Below are 16,284 nucleotides of genomic sequence, written 5' to 3' on the forward strand. Positions count from 1 at the left end.
ATTACAGGAAGGAATAGGAGAAACCTTAGGTCTCCTTGGCACAGGCCGAAATTTTTTAATAAAGATCCAGAAACACAAGAAATCAAAGCAAGGTTGGACAAATGGGATTGCATGAAGCTGCAGAGTTTCTACATGGCAAAGGACATAGCTATCAAGATCAATAGAAAGCCCACAGATTGGGAGAAGATCTTCATTAGCCATACAACGGACAAGGGTCTCATATCTAAAATATACCTGGAACTCAGAAAATTAAATCCCCCAACAACAAATCCTCAAAGAAACAACTGCCCAATAAATAAGTAGGCTAAAGACTTGAGAAACTTCTCTGAAGAGGAAATAAGAATGGCCAATAGACACATAAAGAAATGCTCAACCTCCCTAGCCATAAAAGAAATGCAAATCAAAACAACATTGAGATTCTATCTCACCCCAGTTAGAATGGCTATAATCAAGAACTCTAATAACAACAGATGCTGGAGGGGATGTGGACAGAAGGGAACCTTACTGCATTGTCAGTGGGAGTGTAAACTTGTTCAACCATTTTGGAAAGTAGTATAGAGGTTCCTCAAAAGATTCTACATAAAGCTCCCCTATGACACAGCAATCCCACTTTTGGACATTTACCCAAATGATCACAAACAAGACTATACTAAAGGGGCTGGGAAGGTGGCTCAGTGGTAGAGCGGCTTGCCTTGCATGCCTGAGGCCCTGGGTTCAATTCCTCAGCACCACATAAGCAAAAAGAAAAAAGCCGGAAGTGAGGCTGTGGCTCAAGTGGTAGAGCGTTAGCCTTGAGCTGAAGAGCTGAGGGACAGCACCCAGGCCCAGAGTTCAGGCCCCAGGACTGGACCCAAAAAAAAAAAAAAAAAAGACTATACTAAAGCTACCAGCACGACTATGTTTATTGCAGCATTATTTACCATAGCTAAGATATGGAACCAACCCAGATGCCCCTCAGTAGATGAATGGATCAAAAAAATGTGGTGTATATACACAATGGAATTCTATGCCTCCATCAGAAAGAAAAACATTGCCCCATTTGTTAGGAAATGGAAAGACTTGGAAAAAATTATATTAAGTGAAGTAAGCCAGGCCCAAAGAAACATAGGTCCCATGGTGTCCCTTATTTGCACTAACTAGTATATGTCTGAGACAAGCAGGAAAGGTCAGATAAGTTGATGTTAGGTGAAATGAACCCCAAGATAAGGACTCAAAGGTTTTTTTGCTTGCTATTTTTTCTAACATATTTATAAGATGATTTCTTTGTTGCTTTGTATGTCCCTTCCTCATGGTATAACCCCTGTGTTTTACTGTATTTGATATTGGTATAACTTGGGGAGGGGAAGGGAAAAAACAAATTGTTTAAATAGGGATACAGGTGGACCCATTGCAACATTGAGATGTACAAGATGTTATGTCGAAAAATGAACTTTACAACTTTGGTGCTGGAGGAGGGGTTGGGGGGAGATGGGAAGGGATGGGAAGGGGAAACAAAGGAAGAGGCAACAATGCTTGATAAGAAATGTACTCATTACCTTGCTCATGTAATTGTAATCCCTCTGTATGGAATTTTCACAATTAAAAAAAGAAAAAGAAATTTAAAAAAAGAAAGAAAGGAACAGGTGGTTGCAACAATGAGAAGTACAAGTTGTCATGTCAAAAACGAACTTTACAACTTTGGTGGGGGGGTGGGGGGGAGGATTGGGTGGGAGGGGAGGCTTGGAAGGGATGGGAAGGGGAAACAAAGGAGGAAGCTACAATGCTTGATAAGAAATGTACTCTTTATCTTGCCCATGTAATTGTAACCCCTCTGTATAGTTTTTTCACAATTAAAAAAAAAGAAAGGAACAGGTGGAGAATAGGTACCAGAATCCTCATTTTTTTAAAACTATATAGTCACTTCATTGTCAAAACCCAATTTCTTTCTTAGGTCGATTTTTTAAAGACATGTCTAATAAATGGAGAGCTATTTATTAAATATCCACTGTGTGCCAGGCTGTTACAGGGCTGAACAAAGCAATGCCCTTACCCAGTGAGCTCACAGCACTCTGAAAGAAAATAGCTAATAAGCAAGTACACACACCAAATGTCAAGCAATATTAAGTCAAATGAAGAAAAATAAAGTCAGGGAAATGAGATCAAAAGCAATGGTGATATTATTTTGGAGAACAGGATGAGAAATGGGTGCTGATGAACATGACATTTGAGCAGAAATCTGGCAGAAGTGAGAGACGTAGGTTTGCAGAATCTGGAAGAGCATCCCAGGCAGAGAAGAGGAAATAGTCTCCCAACCTTCACCATTGGCTGAGGATACAAGCTTATTTGCTCCACAGATGAATTAGGGCTGGGAAGACAATGACTATGTTAGATAAAAGATGCCAAATCTAGGAAGAACCTTGAAATACTGAACCATGTTAAATAGTTCATCAGGATATAGCTCTACAAAGACTTGAAGTTTATTCTAGGAACATATTAGTACAAGAACAGCACTTGCCAGATCTGGTTTAGTAACCATATGGCAGATAGATGGGAACTTCCTGCAGTCAGTACCTTGGCCTCCAGAACACAAAAGACCTCAGGTACCAGGTGAGGTTTACCTAGAGAGACAGTCTTGGATCCAAGAGGGGAAATCCAGACAAAGGAAGTTGGTAAAGGCCACATGCTCTCTGCATAGGAGCCTGATTTCAGCTTCCATTTAAACTCCTATTGTTTCAAAAGTGACAAAAGTGATATAGTAATAAGAACAGAGAACCTGAAGACCTTTTTGATCCAGTAACTTGAGACTCTACCCGATGGAAATGATCTGAGCTACTGACATGCAAGGTTGGTAAGGACAGCCATATTAGGAAATCCATGTCCTTAGAAAATAGACTGTGCCTTGTGTATGGCAGGCTCATTTCTTTGTGAGCAATCAACAAATGAAAATGTTTTCTTTTTAAAAATGTACTCTGTAGCAGGCGATGGTGGCTCACACCTATAAACCTAGATTTGCAGGAGGCTGAGATCTGAGGACCACAGTTCAAAGTCAAAGCAGGTAGGAAGGCCATTAAACTCCTATCGCCTAACAACTGGAAGTGAAGCTGTGGCTTAAAGTGGTAAAGTGCTAGCCTTGAGCAAAAAAGCTCTGAGACAGTGCCAGACGCTGAGTTCCAGCTAAACAAGAAAAAGAAAAGGAAAAGGTTCTTTGCTAACTTATAATATTAAAAATTACCTAAGTGGTACTCACTAGACACCATGTTGAAAATGAACTATACAACTTGTGGATGGGCACAGGAGGGAAAAACTGGGAGAGGGTGAGGGAATAGCCGATATTTCCAAAAGGAAATGTACTCATTATCTGACTTATGAAACATAACCCTGATATACATCACCTTTATATTTTTAATAATCTAAATACCTTATAATACATCACTGTTTTAATAAGCAATGATCTATTCACACTTTGAACTCTATTAAAAACAAACAAATGGGGATGGGCAGGTAACTCAATGGCAGAGTGCTTGCCTTGCATTCATGAGGGCCTAGGATCAATTCCTCAGCACCACATAAGTAGAAAAAGCTGCAAGTGGCCACTGTGGCTCAAGTGGTAGAGCGCTAGTCTTGAGCTGAAGAGCTGAGGGACAGTGCCCAGGCCCAGAGTTCAGGTCCCATGACTGACCCCAAACCAAACAGATAAACATGATGGCTTTATGTGTTGGCAAAACAGAATTATGACCTATGCCATCAAGTGTTTCTGACACAGAGGTACATCACTCTTACATTAAGATGTCTGAATGTTTTTTGCTTGTTTTATAATGGTGCTGGCGATCAAACCCAGGGCCGTGTGCATGCTAGGCAAGCACTCTACTACTGAGCAACATCTTTGGCACAACTTACTGGCATTTTTAAAAAACTATTAATAAACAGGTATCAGTGTCTAATGACTATAATCCCAGCTACTCAAGAGGCTGAGATCAGAATTGCAGTTCAAAACCCAGTCCATAAGACTCTCTAATTAACTAGTAAAAATCCAGACATGGAGGCATGATTCAAGGGGTAGAGCGCTAGCCCAAGTCCAAACACTAAGAGCCTGTAGCCACCAAATTCAAGCCCAAGTGTGTAGACACAGAGAGAGAGAGAGAGAGAGAGAGAGAGAGAGAGAGAGAGAGAGAGAGAGAGAGAGAGAGAGAGAGAGAGAGAGAGAGAGAGGAACCAGGCATGGTAGTTCATGTCTATAATCTCTATTACTCAGGAGGCAGAAGTTAAAGAACTGTGATTCAAGACTGGCCCGGGCAATGTTAGCATGAGATTGCACCTCAAAGACAAACATAAAGGGACTAGGACAAGTGGTAGAACTCTGAGGTATCAAGGCCCTGAGTTCAATCCTCAATACTGGAAAAAACAAGTAACTCAGTACTTAATGGATACATAATAAAATTTCTTTTTTTTGGCAGTAAACGTCGCATATTAACTACTAAACAATGTTATTATCAGTCTGAAAATGACTTCCAGACCCTTAGAAAGTAGATGTGGAAACAATGCTTGTTCCCATGCAGGAAAGTATGTGACCAGCTAGGTCGGCAAGCCAGCGGGTAGGGCCAGAAATTCCAGCGGCAGTCATCCATCAATTTGGAAAACATTTATCAGCTGGCCAGTGTGCCAGGTCTTAATGAGGCCTGGGAATCCAGAGGTGGCCACACCAGCTCTCTGCCTTTTCGCAGTCTTGTAAGAGAGCAGAGATTTGGCACATTGGGACAATGCAATGTGTGAAGAACAAAGAGAAAGGGATGGACCATGTTTGACAGCTCAGAAAACAGGTCAGGGCACAGACTCCAAGTGGGATAAAAGGAAGACATGGATGTCAAGAATGATCAGAGGATGATATTTGAAGGGCTAAGACCTATAGGATGGCCATGCATGAAATGAAATCATAAAACAAGTGTGATCCTTGGAACAGCTCAGAAAGGATTGGGAGACTTGAGAGATCAATTTCTGTCTTTGTCTCTCCCACACATCTGCCCCAGGAGCTATAAGATATGGAAGAGAAAAAAAAGTGAGACAGACCTTCAGTGATTCCACTCTTGCTCACTGACTGCCATTTACTACCTCTGTGCCCTAAACTTCTAATTCCTCTAGTTTGATTTTGCCCACAAGTGGGGATAAGAAGGCCTTCCTCACGGAAGGGGTTTGATAGAACAATACACTTGATGTGACTAAGATTTACTTGATTAAAGTGGTGTTATATTGCCCTGAGCACTAGCTATGCTGTTAGGAAGACAACTCCTCCTCTCCTGGATCTTCCAGCCAAGAGGAAGAGGATTCAATTACTACATGAAGCAACTAGAATGGTACCTGGGAGCAAGATAGGCATGGCTTCCAAAACCCTTGAAGTAGAAACTTTTACCAAAGTTATCATTTGAAACCCACTTTCAGTGAAGCTCTATGAAAGAAGAGTTTGGGAAACCCAATAATTGGGGCCAGTCAACCATCCAACACCACAATGAATAGTTTTCAGTGTCATGGATCCAGTAATACTTGTTTTTGTTTTTTTTTGTTTTTGTAGTGGTGGGGCTTGAACTCTGGGCGTGGGCACTGTCCCTCAGCTCTACAGCTCAAGACAAGCACTCTACCACTTGAACCACAGCGCCACTTCTGGTTTTCTGAGTGGTTTATTGGAGAAAAGAGTGTCTCGGACTTTCCTGCCTGGCCTGGCTTTGAGCCATGACCCTCCAATCTCAGCCTCCTGAGTAGATAGGATTACAGGCGTGAGCCACCTGTGCCTGGCTCATTTTACTTTTTTAACTGGGGACTGAACTCAATCAAGGTTTCATGCTTACAAGGTAGGCACTCTCTACCACTTGAGCTGTGTCTCCAGTCCCTCATTTGACTTTCTTTGTAGTCTTCCTAAACTTAACAAAGGTTTAAAGAATGGCCGGGTGCTGGCTAGAGTACTAGCTTTGAGCTGAAGCTGAGGGACAGCATCCAGTCATAGATTTCAAGCTCCATGATGGACCAAAATGAAAAAAACAAACAAAAAAGAGAAAGGTTTAAAGAAGCCTCTCAGTCTTCACCTGCTGGAGCTGGCCATTCAGCCAGCTAGTCATTGAATAGAGAATTCAACCTGTTGGTGGGTATCTGATAAGCAAGTACTTCTGGAGGAACATACTTATGATTCATTGTTCACATGGATGTGTGCCCAGAAGAAAGAGACTCCACTGACCTGGAGTCTATGGTGCCAAGGCACTATATTTGGCATTGGGGAGGTTTGAAGTCCCAATCTTGTGAATTTGTCTGTCTGGGCTGGGTTTAAACTGTATTCCTCACATCTAGCTGGGATTACAGGTATGAGTCACCAGCACCTGACCCAAAAAGTATTTGTCACACATTGCACAATTCATAGTGTAAATTGTTGCAAATAGTGAACAAAACAGACAATTTGGTAGGGCAAGACAAGATTAAGTAGTCCGATAAAAAATAATTATAAATGTAATGACTATTCTGAAGGAAAAATACTTGAATACATGAATATATTTCACACACTTAATATTTCAGTATTCATTTACTAGAAAGGCTACACTGTAGAGAAGGAAAGGAAGTATTTGGGAGTCTCTTATGATGGATTAAGCATCTGATAAAGCAGTCTAATACCTATGTTCTTGACCTCTTCCCACAAAACCATCCTGAGACCGCATTAGTTTTTGGTAGTCCTATACTGTATGAAAAGTTAACTATGACTCTGAACTTACAAGCAACTGAAATTCCTAGGGTATTTTTATTGTTGTATGTTTGCTCAAATCCAAACCTCTTACACTGTGTTTATATGGGATCTAAGAGAGGTAACTTTTTCCATCCTTCCCTCACTTTCATTGTTGCTGGATCTGTTCTATTAGCTTAGCCTGCTCTAAGCCTCTAATGCTCAGCCCTGATGTCAAGTGTGCCTCCCTTCCCATCAGCCTCTGTGGCTGTGGCAAGATAGGGCACTCATGTTCAGGTACTTGTAAAAGATGCTGAGAGCATTTGGGGGAGGGCTGTAGTACATGAGTCAAGGGGCTCACACATCAGAACCACAAAAATTGTGGGGCTTCTTTTTCATGCAAGTCCTGGGACTTAAACTCAGAGCCTGGGCACTATCACTGAACTTTTTTGCTCAGGGCTGGCACTCTACCACTTGAGCGAGCCACGGCTCCACTTCCAGGTTTTTGGTAGTTAATTAAAGAGTCTCAGGGATTTTTCCTGCCCAGGCTAGCTTTGAACCATGATCCTCAGATCTCAGCCTCCCAAGTAGCTAGGCCTGGTTCTTTTTTTTTTTTTCTAGTTCTGGAGCTGAAACTCAGGGCCTGGGCATTGTCCCTGAGCTTTTGCTCAATGCTAACACTCTATAACGAGCCATAGCTCCACTTTCTGCTTTCTTGGTAGTTAGAGATAAGAGTCTCACAGACTTTTCTGTCCAGGCTGGCTTTGCACTAAAATCTTCAAATCTCAACCCCCTGAGTAGCTAGGATTATAGACATGAGCCAGGAATGCTCAGCACCTCTGTAGTTTTTTAAGTTTAATTATGGGAATGAATACCAAGTGATTACCAAATAAGAAATGAATACCAAAAAAGAAAAAAAAACCATGTTACCTGAGAAATTGTTTTTCAGTCCATCATTTACACTAGTAAATGTCAGTTCAAAAAATTCCTATTATCTTATAAGTCACACAATTAAGCTTAGGTCCCTATAATGAAGCACATTTTTTAACTCAAACAGAATTCCCATAAACAATGTACAGTAGTATTTTAATTTTAGAAGAAAGTGACAAAAATCCCCCTTTAGGTTCTAATATGACTCAGAACCCATTAGCTGCTAGTATACATTTTTTGTTAATGGAGAGATCACTAAATAGTTTTTAAATAAGTAGTTTAAAATACATAACAATTGTTTGTTAAATGATACTTTGACCAAGTGCAGTAGCTCAAACCTAAAATCCCAGCAATTAGGTAGGCAGAGAATGAGATACTACTGTTTGAGGCCAATCCAGGGGGAAAAAAACAAGTTGGTGAGATTTCATCTCCACCAAAAGCTGGACACCACAGTAAGTACCTGTCATATCAACAACATTGAGAAGCACAAATAGAGAATCAGTTCAGGTTGGCCTGGCTTAAAGCAAGACCCTACCTCAAAAATAACCAATATAAAAAGGGGTTCTGAGGTGGTCCAAGTGGTAGAGTGCCTGCCTATCAAGTGTGAGGCCCCCAGATCAAACTCCAGTATGGACAGAGACAGACAGACAGGATACTTGTTTGTATGGTACTGATGAGGAACTTCTCAGGCAAGCATTTGGCAGTCTGCCTTTCACTGGAAGACTGTTACCTCATTGTTGCCTATAGGCCATAAATTAAAAATAGAGCAGTGGTATTACAAATTAGCAGCTTGAACTTTGGTGCTTGCAGCGCTTAAGATTCTGTCAATAAATATGAGTGCTTCCTCTGTGCTAGCCAGATTTGCCACCAGGGGTGGAAGGAACAGCGAAGCATATCATAAAATCCCTGCCTGCAGGGGCTCATGGTTCAGTGGAAGGGGTAGACAGCACACCAGGCCACAAGTGAAATGGACAGCATGCCAGGTGGCAATAAATGCCGTAGAAAAAACTCTGAGGGACAGGAGTAAGGTGTCCAGCTCAGAGTCAGAGTGGCAGGGAGGGAAAGGTGTAAATAAGGGTGATCAGGACCTCCCTTGGACACTGTGGCTGAGCATAAAGAAAGCAAGAGAGTGAGCAGGCAGCTGGCAGGGGCTACCTTAGCCAGGAAGTGGTGAGTTATTAGTCATATGAGTTATGAGAATTGTTGGCTTACTTTTACACAGAGAGCATAGTCTCTGAATTCCATGTCACTTTCAATTAAGCAGGAGTCCACCCAGAAAGCTCATAAAAGAGATTCTCTCTCCCTCTCCCTCCCTCTCACCCTCTTCTCTTCCTTCCCTACCCCCCCCCCCCCACACACACACTGTGGCTTAAGTGTTTGAGTGCCAGCCTTGAGTACAAAAAGATGTGAGTGAGTCCTCAAGTTCAAACCCCAACACAGGCACAAAAAAAAATCAGAATTTTGCAAGTTATGAAGCCCTCAGACTTGTCATTTTGCAAAGAAGAGGTGTTAGAAAGAGGTATGTCTGTCTGGTAATCACCATGCTTCTTAAAAATGACAGTCGCATTCACAGTTTTTGATGGGCTGCTCCCATTCTAGGAGATGGCTTGAGCTTCTGCCCCTCCTCCCATCAACAGCAGAGGCAAACTCCGGGGACGACCAGGAGAACACTGCAGGTTCCAGGGGGGGCAGGACCACCCGCTCAGCCACCCCGTCCCCATTGCCTGACCAGAAACTGCAGAATGAACGAATGAATGCCTCCAAAGCTAGAAAGCACAGACAGAGTGCCATGTGTCTTAGGAAGGAGAGGCAAGCTAGGGGCCTGGGCTGTGATCCCCCTCTTCCCCCAACCCCCTGGCCATCTCAGACCCAAAGGCAACCAGGTGATGTGTGTAGAAAGCTCAAAGGTGGGACAGGGAAGGAAATGAAGTAGAAGGAAAAACTCCAGCACCATATTTGGGCCCTTGAGGTACTGCGTTGCTTTGGTGAATTTACTTAACCCTTTGCAGATTGTTTTACCATCAGAAAAATCACTTTACAAGGTTGCCAATGGAAAGAAGTAGGAGGTGTGGCTCAAACCATAGAGTACATGCTTGTCAAAAGGTTCCTAGTTCAAACCCTCTCCTGCCAAAAGAAGAAAAGTAGTAGAATAAAACGTTTAACACAAAAAGATGACTAAACTAGAAAGTTGAAGTGGATTCTCTTCTCACTTAACACATGCACATTGTGACACAGCCAGACACAGTTGGTAGCAAACAGGAATCTGGAGCCAGACCTACCTGGGTATTTGCGTATGTTGTCTGTTCGTGGTGAGGGCTTGCGCTCAGAATATTTCGCTCTCACTTTGTGTGTGTGTGTGTGTGTGTGTGTGTGTGTGTGTGTGTGTGTGTGTGTCTGTCTGTCTGTCTGTCTGTCTGTCTGTCTATGTGTGTCTGTGTGTGTGTCTGTGTGCATGGCTTGTGCCCTACCACTTGAGCTCTACTTCTACGCTCAGCTTTTTTGCTCGGTTGCTGGAAATCAGTCTCTCAGCTTTGTCTGCCCAGGCTGGCTTCAAACCACAATCCTCATGAGTAGCTAAGATTACATGTGTGAGTCACTGATGTTTGGCCAACCTGGGTTTGAATCTCAGCTTTATTACTTAGAGCTGGGAAGTCTTCGGAACATCATTTAGTTGTTTGGTGCCACAAGTTCCTCAGCTGTGAGAAACAGGATACTAATTCTCACTTCATTACAGCCTTAACGCTCAGGATGAAATAATGACTGGAAAGCACTCAGCACCAAAAAAAGGGGGATATGACACTGGATGGGCTGGTCTGAGTCTTATTACAACCACACTTCTCCAACCTGAACAAGCATCACATTCCCCACTCCACCCCAGCTTGCTAAAATGCAGGGTGCAGGACCCTATCCTCTGAGGTTTGACCCAGTATCTGGGTGGGCTGAGATTGTGTAGCTCCCACATGCAGTTGTGGTAAGACTGTGCTTCAAGAACCACATTAAGGACTGATAGGAGAAGTTCCAAGAGGAGAAAGGCTCATAAAGAGACAGAACTTTGAAGCAGGGATGAGCAGGGCTAAGTCAGGGACACAGGTTCATTCATTCGCCGAGCAAATATTTACCCATAGCTCATTTTAAGGAGGGCTTTATATTCACCTATCAGTTGCAAGGACAAAGATCAAGCTCAGCAGAAGCAGTGAGTCAGAGGACTAACAACTCACTGAGTTAAACCAGAACATTGCCAAATTCAGTCATGTCTCCTTTAGGCTGGACCCTGAGTACCAGTTTTAAGTTGTGGCAAAATATGTATAACATAAAAAAATCACACTGTTACTCTTACCACAACCATCTGTCTTTTGTTAAATAGTATTCCCTCTTTCTTCCAAATTCTGGCAACCACTAGGGATTGATGTTTCTATCTTTATCAATTTGACTACGCTTGGTATCTCCTATACACAGAATCGTAAGGTATTTGTCCTTTTGTGATGGGCTTCTTTCACGTGATATAGTATCTTCAAGATTAATCTATGTATCTATGTTGTAGTATGTTACAATTTTCCTTTCTTAAGACTGAGCAATATTCCATGTTACATATATATATATATATATATACATATATATGTTTAAAGCAATTATTAGTGGACATTTGGGGTGTCATCATTCATGTTCATTTTTGTGCTTTCAGTACTTTGGGTATATGTTGGTAAATTTCATTATAGAGTTAATCAAGTTTGCTTTGTTGAAGATTAAGTTCAGTTCAACTCTGTCCCCAACATATCCACTCTTTCTTTTAGATATCCATATCTCCTGCCACTCAGGCATCTGGATCCCTCAGCTACTAAAACTTGGCTAAATCACACACGCCTGTACTCATATTAACACAACAAAGCTGGAGAGATTCTATCTGAACGCATTCTAGGCTAGGAGCATGTGTCATTCTTCTCTTCCATGTAGAGGGAAACTCCACCTTCACCTGTGGAGGAGAAGTCTGTGCCAGGAGTGTTAATGTAGCCAGGACCTGAGACTCTCAAGTCTGACACCTGGATAAAGGGAGTTGGTCATACTACTTACTAGCTGCCATCACAAATGATGTCAGCTTTCTGGTTTCAACCCTTATGTACTAAGGTTGTACAGAGATAAGGCCTAGTCACTGAACTAAGGAAAGATAAACTAAGACACAAAAAGGCCTGTAGGTATGGTTCTTCGACCACAGAAGAACTCAACAAGCACTGACCATCACTAATATTTAGTATTTAGTCACATAGATACACGTCACAGAAAATCATTTCAAAAAGCACAGAATGAAAAGTACTGGGCCAGAAACTTAGGATTCCAGGCAATGGGAAACCTTTTTTTTTTTTTTTTGTCAGTTGTGAGGCGTGAACATGGGGCATGGGCGCTGTCCCTTAGCTCTTCAGCTCAAGGCTAGTGCTCTACCACTTGAGCCCCTGTGCTACTTCCAGCTTTTTCTGCTTATGTGGTGATGAGGAGTCAAACCCAGCCAGGGCCTCAGGCATGCAAGGCAAGCACTCTACCACTGAGCCACTTTCCCAGCCCTCCCCCCCTCCTTTTTTTTAATCATAGGATTCAACCTGTGACTACAACCTGGCCCCAAAGAATTAAAAGATGCCTTTGGAAGGGAAACATGGAGGGCGAGAATGTATCAGAGTTCTCAGCAGCTAGCTATGAGATGAAGCGTTCTTTTTGCATTTTAGTTTGCAAATGCCAGATAAAAATGAATTCCAGCACAATGGAAATCAGAGACAACAAATTTGGCCCCCTAGAATCGCCCCAGTCCTGGGATGCGTTCTGATTTTCCACTTCTCAGAGGGGAGAGAGTTCTTACCTCTTCCCTTGGAAGAATATTCCACAGTGAAATATGACTCACAGTCGGGGCCCTGGCCTTTGAGGTTCCTTTTCTTCTCCTGACCCACTTTCGTCTTGCTGTGCCCTTTTGTACAAAGTCAAAGGAAGCCTCCCCTTGAGGAGCATGTTCAGGAGGACTGACATTCAAAGACCATTACCACCTCTTAAACTCGGCCCTGTTCATTTGGCCAAGCAAAGCATATGTAATTCTTTTAATCTTCCCTCATAAATCAATCTGTACGTTCCCTTAATAGTCCTTTCCCTGCGCTTTGAACTCCCTCCAGCCTGGCTGTCCTGAGCTCTTGTTCCGTTTACACTTGAGAATTGCCAGTCAATCACAAAACGCCTCTGCCAGGAAAACAGCAGGACCCAGCCAGGGTTCTGAGTGCTCTCCACACGTTAGACCGCCTGCTGCCAAGGGCACCAAGAGCCCTGAGATGAGCAGCAAGAGCTGCCAGAGAGAAGCGAGCCCTGCCCAGGGCCCAACCCCACAAAGCCAAGCTGAAGCCTTTGCTGCTACTCCAGTATGGTTTTGGACAGAGGTAGCCCACCTGAACAAAGTCAAAAAGCTGCATGAGAAGTCATCTCAGCCACTTGCACTTCTCCTTAGACTCCTCAGCATCTGCCCACCTTTCACATGGCTTCTTCCCACCATCGCAGGAAGGTTCCACAGGAAAAACGCAAGTGGGAGCCGGTCTTACCTGGAAGGTGCCAGCGTGGTCTTCTTCCTTATCACCTTCTCTGTTCTCTTTGAGAGCAATTAATGTGAAGCCTCGGAAGTAGGAGGGAGGAGCAGCCAAAAGCGTCACTGGGAGAGAGAGAGAGAGCGAGAGAGAGAGAAAGAGAGAGAGAGGGCAATTTATCAGCATAGGAGTCAACTGTGTTCCTTTGTCCAAATGGCATGAACCTGCATTCTCTATCCACAAGCTACACATGTGTGGCAGGGGCAGCACACGAGGAGAAGCTTCACTTCTAGAGGAGTAAAAGACTCTCATCCTCTTCACTCAGCTCCCTCTTACATTTCAGAACCTGCTAAATGCTTAATCTCTCACTGAAGACAAAACAAAACTAAACCGTTTTTTCCATACATTCTCCCTGTGTAGTACAGACTGGCCTTGATCTCCTGCATGTGCTTCCTGAGAGCTTACTTGAGAATTCTTCAACCATCCAGGGCTGTGATAAGTGTTCTCTCAGTAATCCCAACTGGATAAAGATAGTCCCTAGTCAGATACTTCAATCTGGACAGTTATCTCATGTTACACTTCCATTAGCTTGGCCAAAAAGAAAGTGAGCTCTTTACAGCACAAATTCCTCGAGGATGTCTCTGGTGGCACCGACTGTTGTGTTTTCTCCAGAACAACTTTTCTTCTTGTGGAAACCCAGCTAGACCATCTTCCCCAGCCCCCTTGCGGTTAGGTCTGCTTGTACCCAGATTCTATCAGTGGACGGAGACAATGAGCCTCCAGCCTGTGTCCTTCTCCTGTCACTACCTGCTGCACACAGGGAATCCGGCACAGGGCTCTCATGATCCGGAAAAAGTTCAGTGGAGTCACAAACTGGGTTTCTCAACAAGCGTTTGTAGAATCACTCACTGACCAGAAATATCCATATTGTACTTCACATGAACTGGATGTAAATTTACACTCTGAGGAGTCATTTGTTACAGCAATTGGCATTATGACTATATTATACGTCCCGTATCTACCAAGAAAACTTCCACTGAAATCTAGCTTGAGAGCCTAATGTCTTCTGTACTGGACTGTGAGAAGGCAGGGAAAAGAAAGGGCTGGGTTTTCATTCCCTTTGTATCCTCATCATCTAGTCCAAGTTCCTTCAGGTGGATGTAAATTAGGATTTAAATTACTGACTTTAGATACGGATTTATAGACTAGGGATCCCAAGCACCTTCTAATCCAGACTTCTAGTTTCACAGAGAACTAAGATACAGAGGTCAACAGACACCCCAGAGGTCATCAAACTACCCAAATAAATGCTGGCTTAGGGCCAGAGTTAAACGTAAGATAAGTGTGGTGCTCAACAGAAAAAATAGTAGGCACAATGTCAGATGACAGAACTGGGGTTTCTTGTCTGACACCCTAAAGCAGTCTAACAATCTCTAGAGAGAGGGTGGCAGACTTCCAAGGCTACCTTCCATAGTTCCAGAAGAAGAGGCACAGATGACAAGAGAGCAGACAATAAGGACACTCCACCAGATTTCCTCAAATTTCTTGGAACCATTTTAATATCACTCTGGTGGCCAGAACTTGTGGCTTTTTTCTGAAGGGCCACCCACAGGTCTCTATATAACCTATATAACCTCTTATAAAAGGCCCCATTTCCTTATCTCTGGTTGTGGCAAACTCTTGAGGGGTTCTTTACACTCCAAAAATGGACCTGCAAAATCAAACTAAACCTTGCTGGGGAATCTTGCTTGGGATCAAGGCCTTGTTCCTGCCCCGTTTTAATAAGTCACTTGGACCGAAATTCTCATTTGAACCTTGGTTTTCAGTGGGTTAAATTGTGTCCTCCTGCTGAGCACTGGTGACTCACACCTATAATCTTAGCTACACAGGAGGCTGAGATCTGACATCAGGGTTTACAGCTATCCTTGGCAGGAAAAGTCTGAGAGACTCTTACCTCTAAATAACCATAAAAAGCCAGAAGCAAAGCTGTGGCTCCAGTGCAAGAGCACTAGCCTTGAGCAAAAGGGCTCAGGGACAGCACCCAGACTCTGAGTTGAAGGCCCAGTACTGGCCCCCAAAATGAAATTGTGTCCTCCATAAATTTCCATTGAAATTGTAACCTCTAGCACCTGAGACTATGACCTGGGACTATGACTAGTCCCAGGTGGAATTCATTAAGAAAAAGTCATACTGGATTGGGGTGGGCCTTAAATCCAATATAACTAGCGTCTTTATAAGAAAAGGTACAGATACACAAAGGGAACAATGCTATGGGATGGCAGAAGTAGGTTGTTGATGCATCTAAAGCCAGGGACTGCCAAGGATTGCTAGCAGTTAGGAACACTCTTCCCAGGGCCCACCAGAAGAAACAACTCTGCCAACATCTTGACTTCTGGTTTCTAGTCTCCATATCTATGAGAGAATAAATTTCTGCTGTTGTAAGCCACTGGCTTGTGGTAATCTGCCCAGCAACCATAGGAAATGAATATAGATTTCTTCTGTGGAGCCTAGCTGAGACAGACCAGCAATCCCTGCTGCACCACTGCCTTTCAGTTAAGGCTCATACTCCCATAGGCAGGAATGGACTCAGACTTGACCCATGCCTCTGAGGCTGCACCAAGCATGATCCCATTGCCTCACATCCGGTCCAAGATTCCTCCATTGCCACTTTCCTGAAAAGCAGTAGCAGCTCACCCTGGAAGGTGCCACTTCCTCTATTCCTTGCAGACTTCTTCAGAAATCACTTAAAATTTCATCTTTCATGGGACTTCTATAAAAATGTAATGCTTTTTGCCTTGGACCCTCTTAGTACTTAAAATACCTACTGGCTTCCCCAAGTAGGGATACTGCAACTTGGTTGTGGGCCAAGACAGCTAAGGGCAGGCTCTGGCTCCAGTTTGGAGCTGACATGCCTAAGAAAGCCCGTGCCAGGAAAAAGACCAGTTCTTCCCTCCATCCTGTGGCAGCTGACTCTAAAGGTGCTATATCACCAATTCATGTCATCCCTGGCTGAAAACAAAACATGTAATAGATTTGACACCTGAAACCCTAAATGTGGCTCCAGAGTGTAGGTGGGGAGCTAACCCTGACCTCTCCAAGTCCTCAGAGCTCAGAAGAGTGAGGTGACTGTCACTT

The 16,284-nt window shown here is 43.3% G+C and overlaps 1 protein-coding gene across 2 annotated transcripts in view; it reads right to left on the minus strand.

Moving 5' to 3' along the window:
- Window positions 1-16,284, minus strand: part of Spon1 (spondin 1) — a 265,873-nt gene that overhangs the window by 230,821 nt on the left and 18,768 nt on the right. For both annotated transcript variants that reach the window (XM_042691690.1, XM_042691689.1), the window contains exon 2: window positions 13,168-13,274. In XM_042691690.1, coding sequence (XP_042547624.1) covers window positions 13,168-13,274 — 107 coding nt within the window. The remainder of the gene's footprint in view (window positions 1-13,167; window positions 13,275-16,284) is intronic.

The sequence above is a fragment of the Dipodomys spectabilis genome, unplaced genomic scaffold (assembly GCF_019054845.1).
Source record: "Dipodomys spectabilis isolate Male_0828 unplaced genomic scaffold, ASM1905484v1 ptg000145l, whole genome shotgun sequence".
NCBI classification, from domain to species: domain Eukaryota; kingdom Metazoa; phylum Chordata; class Mammalia; order Rodentia; family Heteromyidae; genus Dipodomys; species Dipodomys spectabilis.